Source organism: Phalaenopsis equestris, unplaced genomic scaffold (assembly GCF_001263595.1).
Source record: "Phalaenopsis equestris unplaced genomic scaffold, ASM126359v1 Scaffold000457, whole genome shotgun sequence".
In the NCBI taxonomy this organism is placed as follows: domain Eukaryota; kingdom Viridiplantae; phylum Streptophyta; class Magnoliopsida; order Asparagales; family Orchidaceae; genus Phalaenopsis; species Phalaenopsis equestris.
Window position 1 is genome coordinate 220699 of NW_018164898.1, and position 10961 is coordinate 231659.

At 33.8% G+C, this 10961-nt stretch overlaps 1 protein-coding gene across 1 annotated transcript in view; it reads left to right on the top strand.

Annotated features, from left to right (window-relative positions):
* LOC110027869 (endoribonuclease Dicer homolog 2a-like) overlaps positions 1-8048 on the top strand; it is a gene marked incomplete at its 3' end in the record, with an annotated part of 67507 nt that extends 59459 nt beyond the window's left edge. The window contains 1 exon segment of the mRNA XM_020729483.1: positions 7852-8048. Coding sequence (XP_020585142.1) covers positions 7852-8048 — 197 coding nt within the window.
* Positions 8049-10961: the final 2913 nt, after the last annotated feature.

The following is a 10961-nucleotide window of genomic DNA, read 5'->3' on the forward strand; positions in this document are numbered from 1 at the left end:
TCTCGCTGGGCTTTCTATATATATATATATATATATATATATATATATATATAAGCTTAAGGGCATTATATTAAAGAGAAAAGATATAGATAGGTTGTGTGAATGGGCTCAAATAGACACTCAATCCTCACGGTATAACACAAAAATAGTCAAAAAGGGTACATATAAAAAACAAAAAACCCAAAACCATTAGAGCGCAGAAAAAATGAGGGTCATCCCAATAAGTCCAGCCTCTTCCTCTAGTTCTCGGAAGGGATCCAACTAGCAAATTGGTAAGGTGCGTACCATTACCCGAAGTAATCAAAGTATCATCCATGAAAATCCTAAGCTCAAGTAGATCTTAATTCTTCTTCTTCTTCTTCCTGGAAGTGTAAACATGTCATTCCTCATCCTAAGAATCAGTTTGATGAGGTGGTAGAACTGTAGCAGAATGATTACAAACCGTTGTATAGTAGATCTCCACTCTTCTTCCACCTCCTTGAAGTGTAAACTTGTGATTCCTCATCTAAAGAGTCAGTTTTATGAGTTGGTAGAGCTATAGCAGAAGAATTACCAGTCGTTGTACCCACAATATGTTCTAGTAATTGTGAAGTATGAGTTGTCTCTACATCAGATACTTTCCAAAGATGAGGAGCTGCGAGGTTCTCCTGCTTATCAGTCTGAACACTATCTTTTGTAGATAATAGTACTTCAGTGTTGTTTTCGATAGGGTTTGAAGGTGTAGGTTGCCTAGCAGAGCCATTCAACATCACATCAATCGCAGTAATAACAATGTCAGTGAGGGGGGTCCATAGGGGCAACAGACACCTCCTGTCTTGTGGTAGTGTCTTGCACAAGTAGTACTAATATGTCTAGAGCTGTGGGGTTGGACCCATCCTTATTCACTTTTCAAATTCATTCTTCTTCTTCTTCTTCCTGGAAGTGTAAACATGTCATTCCTCATCTTAAGAATCAGTCTGATGAGATGGTAGAGCTGTAGCAGAATGATTACCAACCGTTGTATCCACAATAGGTTCTAGTATATGTGAAGTATGAGTTGCCTCTACACCGGATACTTCTTAAAGATGAGGAGCTGCAAGGTTCTCCTGAGTATTAGTCTGAACACTATCTTTTGTAGGTAACAGTTTTTCAGTATTGTTTTCAATAGGGTTTGAAGGTGTAGGTTGCCTAGCAGAGCCATTCAGCATCACATCAATCGCAGTAATAACAATGTCAGTGAGGGGGGTCCATAGGGGCAACAGACACCTCCTGTCTTGTGGTAGTGTCTTGCACAAGTAGTACTAATATGTCTAGAGCTGTGGGGTTGGACCCATCCTTATTCACTTTGACCTTAGATTTCAAATTAGGATGGAGCTTGTGACATTTATCAAGGGTATGCCCAAACATCTTACAGTGAGTACAATGAGGAGGTTTGTGTTCCATGACGATTTGTTGCCAATATCCATTATGAGTTGTGCCCAACCAGACTTCAGTAACATCAGGTAAAGTAATATCTCTTTCCACAAGTATTCTCGCCAGAAAAGGTTTGATTAAATTGAAAGTGGGTAGATCTAGCTTCAATTAGTCTCCAAGAATGACCCCAATAGAGTAGAGAACCTTATGATGAAAAAATGGTAGTTTGAGACCAGACAGACTAAACCATACCGATACAGTGAGAGTTTCATGATTTGGGTCGAAATCAGAATTCCACTTGAGTAACTTCATTAACTTGTTTGCAATATTAAGGTATTTCTTGGAGAAAATCCGGGTGCAGTTTTCAGCTGTCACGATTAATTGAATCAACAAATGTCTCCCATTCATGAATCTCACTTTCCACATACTTACTGGTTTAAGATTATCAACGCTCTTTTTTGATAACTTTCATTGGTGGGTGCCCTCACTGAAATTTCCCAATAGGAGCAAACTTGAATTTCTCCGTCATGGTTGAAATTTATAAGTTAGAGAAAAAGATTGTTGTTTTCCCATTTTTTTTGCTCTCATTCTTAACAAAAGGGCAATGACATGTAACATCACGACAATCCTTATATCTTGAGGGGAAGACAACCGCAGACTCCACCTGAGGGTTACCTACCACGTGGGCAAAGGAGATTCAAATCCTTATAGCTTGTCAGATTCAACCAAAGAAGAAGGTAGCGCCATCAGAGCAGCGGATCTGTCAGTCTTGTTGTCGAGTAGGGAGAGGTGCAACGTCGAAACACGCAGACGCTGAAACTCTGCGAGCGAAGGAAAGCGACACAGACGAGTTGGATGCAGACGCAGACGAGACGTCGGCCTCGAAGAGACGTAACGTCGGGACTAACCGGCGAGAGTCGACGAAACGGGTGATACAAATGGGGAGTGCGAGATACGACAGGTGCGTTTTAGGGCAACCCTGTATCATCTCAGAACATATATGTGTTAAAATTATAATTAAAATTATACATTATTATAATATATCCATCTCCCAGAGATGGATAATAGTATATACATCTTTAATTAAAATTATACTTTATATATATCTGTCTCCCAGAGATGTATAATTAAAAAATGTTTACAATATATCTATCTCTCAGAGATGGATAATAGTATATACATTATTAAAATTATAACAATCTTAATAATGTATGATATTATTATCCATCTCTGGGAGATAGATATACTGTAAATTTTTTAACATATTGTTTTTAGAAATATTTATAATAACATCTTTAAAGTACGTATTATCTTCCATAAGACTGTTATAATTTTCTTGGAGAATAACATACTTTTCTTTTTCTTCAAGTTTGAGCTCAAGGGTTTTAATCTTCAGTTCCTGATTTGTAATTACTAATTTCTGTAAGTCTACTAGTGTTTTGGGATGCGAAGAAATTTGTCCCAAATTGACATCCAGTTCTCTATTATTAATTTGATTTTGCAAGAATTGTATTTGATTATTAATTCCTGCATAACACAGAGTTAAACAATTAAGATTATTGATCATAGCTCCTATGTCTGAACGATTGCACCAAAGATTATCTAATAAAGTGACTTGAAAATGATTTAAAGGTTTTGATATAATGACATTGGTCTAAATTGTAAATTTGTTCCAACACGGCTTGGTAATGTTAAAGGGCCGTAATGGACTAGATTATTTGGTTATAATATTTGAGAGGATGAAGATTTTTGGGATGACATAAGTGCAAAATGAAATATATATTATTTTAAAATATTTCTATTGAATTTATTGAAAATAAATTCCTATTTTTTTCCTAAGTGATGTTTCTTTGGAAAACATCAAATTATGATGGTGTAAAATCCGTAGATTTTATATCTAAATTTGGATTTTTAACTGCTCTTGAAAGAAAATCTATAAGAAAATTATTTTTTTTTCTTTTATATGTACAAAAATAATATTATATCCATTACCTTCAATAGTAGTTATAAAATTTATCCATCTTTTACTATATATTTTCTTCTCATTTTATTTTTATAAAAATGTACAATAGCTTCACAATCTGTCCTAATAGTACTTTTTTTTTGTAAAGATAAATAAAATGCATGTAACGCATTAATTACTCATAATATTTCATAATCTAATGATGTCATATTTTGAGGTAACTGTTTAAAATTTCCCGAGACGTATCTACATAATTTTTCAGTATTTTGATAAGCTTCTTCAAAAGGTTTTACTCTCAATTCTGCTCCCCGACCATCTTGGGATGCATCTACAATCACTATTTTATAGTCTGATTCTAATGGTAAAGTTAATTTTGGTAAATTTTTGACTTGTTCTTTAATTACTTTTATATTAAAATACATTTGTCCTGTTGTAGAAGTCTTTTTATATAGGGATTTAATTATTTTTCCTAAATCTTCTATATATGACCTAGCATAATTTAAAAGTTCTAAAAATTTTTGGAATTTTTTTGTATTTTGAATTTTATCAGGAAAAATAATCTTGCAATTCTATTACACCTTTACCAATTTTATGTCTTAAAAAATTTATATAGTTTTTGGCTATTTAGATTTTCTTTTTGAATAAAATAATTTCATGTTGTATACAAAGTTTAAGTGCTTCTTCTACATGTTTGTAATGTTCTTTTAAATTATGTGATGTTATTAATATGTCATTAATATATACTAGTACATAATCTAGATTTTTAAAGTTATTATCTATTCTCCTTTGAAATTTACTAGGTTAATTTTTTAATCCAAATGACTTTATTAATCATTTGTAATGTCATAATGGTGTTGTGAATGCTGTGTATTTAATAGATTCTTCATCTAACTTTATTTGCCAAAATCCTAATTTACAATCAAATTTATTAAAATATTTTTTATTTTGTATTGAGTTTATTAACATTTCTTTATCAGGTATTTTACATCCATCATCTTCCGTATTATCATTCAATCGTTTATAATTAATAACCATTCTAACTTTTCCTCTTAGAATTTCTGCATGGTTTCTTGCCATAAATGCAGTTGATCTATGTTCTAAATTTGATGGTTTAATTAGTCCTAAATCTTTTAATTCTTTTATTTGAATTTTAAATTCTTCTTTATCTAGAGGACTATATTCTAATTCTTTCGTTCTTATAACTAAGTTTTTATTTATAATTGGGATATTTCTATTTCTTTATTTTTCTCCCAATGTTTTAAAGGATTTTCTCCTATTATTTGAATTTCTTATGGTAATTGAAATTTTTTCTAATGGCTTTGGAATTTGGTATGTGGAAATAGTTTCTTGTTTGTAACATTAGTTTAAATAATCTGAGAATTCTATGTCTAAATTTTTTGTTTCTAACATTTTTTTACTTCCGTTTTGGTAATCCACCACGCTTCTCAGTGTAACTCTGATGTTTATTAGTGTAAATAATTGAAATATTTTTACTTATAGTTAAAAAATTTTTATTTTTATTTATCTGTCTATCCATGCTTAAAATAAAGTTAAGTTCTAATATAAATTCTTTATTTTTTTGCTTCATGAACTAAAATTTATGATAAACTATACTTATCAGTTAATTCAAAAGTTTCATGATTAATAAAGAATTGAATATAACTATTTTTTAAGCATTGACTGAAATTTAAAGCGTGATTTCCTACTAAATATGTAGTTTTATTTGTTAAATGATATTTGGTAAATTTTCTTGGTAATAAATTTTTTGTTATTATTGACATTGTACATCCACTATCTATTAATGCAGGTACCATTATTTAATTTTTATCTTGTAAATTTATATTTGTTTTTGCCATTATTAGGGAAGTTGAATAATTTTGGTAAGTATTTGATAACATTGTTTCTATTTTATTTAAATCTATTTTATTTATTTCTTCTATATCTTCTAGATAAGAATTAATGTTTTTCTTAGAAGATTTTTCACTTTCTGATGATGTGGTTATCATTTTTTTTTATAGCCATTTTTTATTTTTTTAATTTTAAATATAATTTTTTGTTTATCTTTTTTATATGTTTGAACCTTTTTTTGTTGAATTTTTTCTTGATTTTTATATTGTTCTTCTAATTTTTCTATTCTAAATAATATTTTTTGATACTTAATTGTATTTTTTATAATTCAAAATTTATTTTTTGTAATGTTGTGGAAATATCTATTCCTTCTTTTTGTTTCACAAAATCTCTTTGATCAAAGTTATGGTTTTTCTTTAAGCATAAATGACATATGTCCATAAAAGATAATTTACAACGATATCTATGATTTTTACCTCGGTAATAATTACAATAAATACATTATTTAGTCATATTTCCTTTTCATAATTCAAAAGGATGTTCACAATGTTCCATTATCTTTCTAATTTTCACCTATCAACTGCTCTAATTAATCATTCTATTGCTTTTTTTGATACTTGAGAATCAATTTCATTATGTTATAAATTGTATCATTCGATTCATTTGATGAAATACTGACTACATCATCTTATATTCCTTGAGTTAATAAACTTCTTGTCCAATTATAATTTCTTTTGTTACATGTATTTGCTAAATGATCTGGAGACCCACATATATAACAATGACATTTTTTGTTATTTGGTTTTTTGACATTTATATCTTTTAAAAGAATTCTCCTATTAGATTTTCTAAGAATTTTTCGTTTCCTAAAAGGCTTCATCTCCCTTGCACTTTCGATGTCATCTCTCGCACAAAGGCAACACGCAACATCCTCCTCTTCCTATTTCATGTTGGAGCTACTCGATTAAGTTCTTCATTTGTTTGATCGCGCTCGCTTCTCAGTTCGGAAATCAAAGTCTTTCACCGTTGTAAAGACGTTCCACTGCTACCCGTACACGAGATACCTCCACTCGTTCTCACCTTCTTCTTCTTCTTCCTCTTCCTCTTCCTTCTCCGACTCCCACTCTAGTTCTCTTAGTATGGTTCGCTTCTTTGGTTTTGCTTCGACAGGGACACTCGTCTCTTTAAGACAAAGATGTCTACGCTTCGAATCGACACTCACTTCCTAAATTATTTATTTTAATTTATTTTTCGGTTATTTCATTGATACTCTATGATGTTATTTTTGGGCTCCTAGAAGGTATTATGGGAGTGGATTTAGAGGGAAGGTAGTTGTGGAATAATTCGTGGATGCTAATATGTGTGTCGATGTTGTTTTAAAGGGACTGTTGGGATAAATCTGCCGTGGGACAGAATGCTTGATGCCACCAACTTGTCATTTCCCAAAAAAACCCTTAAGAGAGGTGGGCAGCTTAGGACCTAAATACTGTTTTTCGGCCCTACACCTTGCCGATGTCGGACTATTTGTCCGTGATATTTTCCTCCACCCAATCACGTGACGCTCTCGTCACGGATCGACTCCACCGAGGGCCCAACCAACTTGACCATGGAGAGTCCACACACCTGACAGACAGTAATCTGCGTTGATACCACTTGTCACTTCCCAAAAGAGCTCTTAAGAGAGGTGGGCAGCCCAGGATCTAAGTATCTAAATACTATTTTGCGGCCCTACACCTAGCCGATGTGGGACTATTTGTCCGTGACAAATTGCTATGTTGGCTGAAATTAGAAAGTTTGACGGAGAAATGGCGAGATTCAAGCAGCAATGAGGTTCTACTACTCATTCCTAAGCGAGATACATATACACTACTCAAATAAGGAAGACGAGACAAAACTCCGGAGAGTAGAATTCAGAGAAACGTCTATCAATTCATAAAATCAGCGTAGTTGAAAAATTCAAAAGGCAAAATACAACTTATATAAATGTTCCTTGAGAAGTTAACCTAATGAAAAACTAAAGAAATCGGGAAGGTCCATAAAGGAAAGAAAGTTAGAGGCAAACTTGTTGTAAAAATAGAAAATAAATAAAAGAAGGATTCTCGGGGTGACCACGATGTGGTTCCGCAATACCATGGAAACGGGCGCGTCATGTCCTTTTTTGATTATTTCAACACTTTAAATGCATTTCTGCATTATTTTCTCTGAACTGATGCCGTGTCAAAGTGATTTTCATTGTATTGATGCATTTTAAGCTGGTCTTGTTGGACAAAGCATTCGCTTTTGGTAATTTTTGTTGTAGAAATTTTACTATATTTAGTTAATTTTGGTCTTACAATTAAGTTGAACTACAAATTCAATTTCTCTAAATGTGAAGAACAATTTTGAACCCTCATGACAAACATCCTACATTATTAAAGTTGTATACCCATTTCTTTTTATTTTTTATGATAACTCATTTTTGTTTTATATTTTTTCTATTTTTAACATGCTTGGTTTTCTGATAAAGAATTAATCTGTATATTTTGTGTTTTTAATTTTTTAGTTTTATTTTTGCTTTATATGCGTGATTGCGCCATGCCTCTTAGTTTTTACCGGCTTCATTCTAACCTGGAACTTCTTTCTGAACCAATCTTTCTTTCAATGTTCAGCATCGGGCCACAGATTTGTTGAATTGCCAGCAGAAATCTGTGTAGTTTTGATGTCACCTATCTCTATAAATACTCTAAAGACGTTTGCCTTTATTCCTTCAGTCATGCACCGATTTCAGTGCATGCTTCTTGCAGCAAGATTAAAGAACAGACAGTTGAAACATTGCACGGAATATGCAGCAATTAGTCCATTGAAGGTACCGCTTTCCATCATTTATTTCACTTCAATATTTTTACTGCTAGCATTATCATTGATTTAATAATCATCGTGGATGGTGCATATATTAAATGTTTTGTTTTTGCTATTTAGGCTTTAAATTAGATTTAGGTCTATCAAAACGGCTCGTTGTGCGTGAACAGTTTCTGTTCGGTTCATTAAGAAGCTCGTGTTCAATTCGTTCATTAAGTAAATGAGTTGAACACAAATAATTATTTTGCGCTCGATATATAAACGAGCCGAACACGAACAATGATTTATTCGTTCTTGCTCGGCTCGTTTAGGTTCGAAATAATTATATATATATTTTTTGAGAAAGCCCAAGGACTAATATATTAAAAAGAAAGAAAGATACAGATAGATTATATGAGAGGGCCGAAACATGACACCCTACCAACACGGTAAACACCACATGCAAATGGTTCTAGAAAAAAAAAACACAGAAAAATACATTGGAGCCCAAAAACCAAGTGTCAAAACACGTAGTATCAGGTAGCTAGAGAGCGCCCCAATTTTGTCTTGCCTCTGTCTCTAGTTCTAGGAAAGGAGCGCCAACTAACAAATTTGTGAGATGAGTGTCATTGCCAATAGTAACCAATGTATCGTTCAATAAGTTTCTGAGCTCGAGTTGACCTCCATTCTTCTTCTTCCTCCTAGAATAAACCTGTCATTTCTCATCCGAAGACTGACTCATCCGATCAGTGGATTAGTCTAAAGTGTATTAGACATGTGTAGGTTTTTGAACTAATATATAGCTGAGCCAAGCCCCAATCCGAGTGCTTGTGGTCCCCCTCTTTTCGAACTTTTCCATATGTTTTTCTTGGAATTTTTGGACAAAGCACTCATTGTCTCATTTCGGGATTTTCCCGTGTTTTCTACGATTTTAATTGATTTGTTGATTCGTCGATTTCCTCGCATTTCTCTTGTCGTGAGTCTTTTGACGATCTTTCTCGAGATTTATGACGATGTTTTTTGTTTTCGTTTATATAAAGCATTTCAGCTTGCTTCCTCGAGTTTTGTTTATTGTACCTATCACATCAATTTCACCTAAGAAACAACGGATATTCCAGGTATACATGTTTGTTTTATGTTTACAGCATATTATTCTCTTATAATCACTTCTTTGTTGTACCTTTATTTTTCTTTACAGTGCATGTACTGCTTTCTTTACTGCATACCCTACTGCTTGTCCTGTGCTACATATTCTACTGTTATGCTATACACTATACAACTTCAACATGTTATCTATAAAAATATCTGAAGAACTATAATCATATAGCCGTTGGATTTGACATTATAAACTGACACCCTAGAAAACTCAAACTCGTCACGACAAGGAGCTTGGAACTAGCGCGGTGGGCAGCACGACCATTTTTAACAGCAGAACATGTCTTCCTCAGCTAAACCATTCCTTTTTCCAAGAAATTAAAATAACAATCCATAGGATTTTGAGGTTGTTCACCTTGCGCAACATAAATTCTCAACTTTTTGTTAGACATTCGTATATCTCTGCTGTACGATCTAAACCCTAACTAGTTTTAGGATTATGAGGTTGTCGTCCGTCACGACCTAAATCCTCACGTCTTGCGGGTTGTTTCTGTGATTGTTTCACACGAATGTAAGCCCTAATTAAATAAAAATTGACAGGATAAAACACTTGAATATTTCTCCTCGAAACTGAAGCTGGGAAGTCACCGAAGTTCTCCTTCGGATCTGTGGCATTCCGTAGTTCTTACTCATTTGGATTCTACAATAAATGTTCCAAGTTTATACCATTCCACTTTTGCACACATCTTTGTCTGATTTCGTTGAAAAGTCCAGACAATCTTTCCTTATTTTTATCGAGAGTATTCTTAAGTGACTTCGGTCATTTAAAAAATAATTAACTATAGGGGCTTGCCCTTATAGGAAATTTTTCCGAACCCAGCTTAAAAAAAATTCTATTTAATTTTTCATATTAAATAGAAAAATTTTTTGGCAAATAAAACGGTTTCGTAGACCAAACGGACGTCATGTATTTCTTAGTTTATTTGATCGAGTTTCATCCTCAAGTCTTGTGTTTATCTCTCGGGATAGATACAGTGTTTGAGGTAAAACATTATTTCATTTAAACTATGAAAACTATAGGGTCAGTTTGATTTTCATATTTGATTTTAAACTTAAATCTATATGTAAATTAAAACGTCATTTCGAAGCGGGCGATTAGATTTCGATTCCGGTGACCGACAGCTTTCTATGGGCGTGTCACCGCCGACAGTGGCGAGCCGCGTCAATCTTCTATCCGACGAGGGAGACGATGTACGCCGACAAAACAGGGAGACGATGACGATGCGTCAAGCAGGAAGACTACATCGTGCGAGTTGTTTGCAAACGCTGGCAAGGCAATCGTAAAAGGAGAAAGTTGGATGCGAAGTTGTTCGTCGTTGAGCATGATGAAACCTTTGTCGTGTAAAACGATGAAGCCGACAGAATGAAAAGGCGAAAGATTCGAAGTCGGGAATCACCATCAGGCGAAAACCCCAGCAATCTGCGACTCGAGGATGGAGATGACGTGCAAGGACTGCAAATGATGTAACCAAACCTCATATCAGGAACGAAAGATGACGACAACGTGCGAGCTATTTGCAAATGCCGACGAAACTGCGAGATGATGACAACGTGTCAAGCAGGAAGACTATGTCGTGCGAGCTGTATGCAAACACCGACGAAGCATTCATAAAAGGAGAAAGCTGGGTGCGAAGCTGTTCGTCGTCGAGCACAATGAAACCTTTGTCGTAGAAAACGACGAAGCCGATAGAGTGAAGAGGCGAAAGATTCAAAGACGGGAATCACCATCAGGTGAAAACCATAGCAGTGTTGCACTCCGACGGCCCATTATTTAATTATATATATA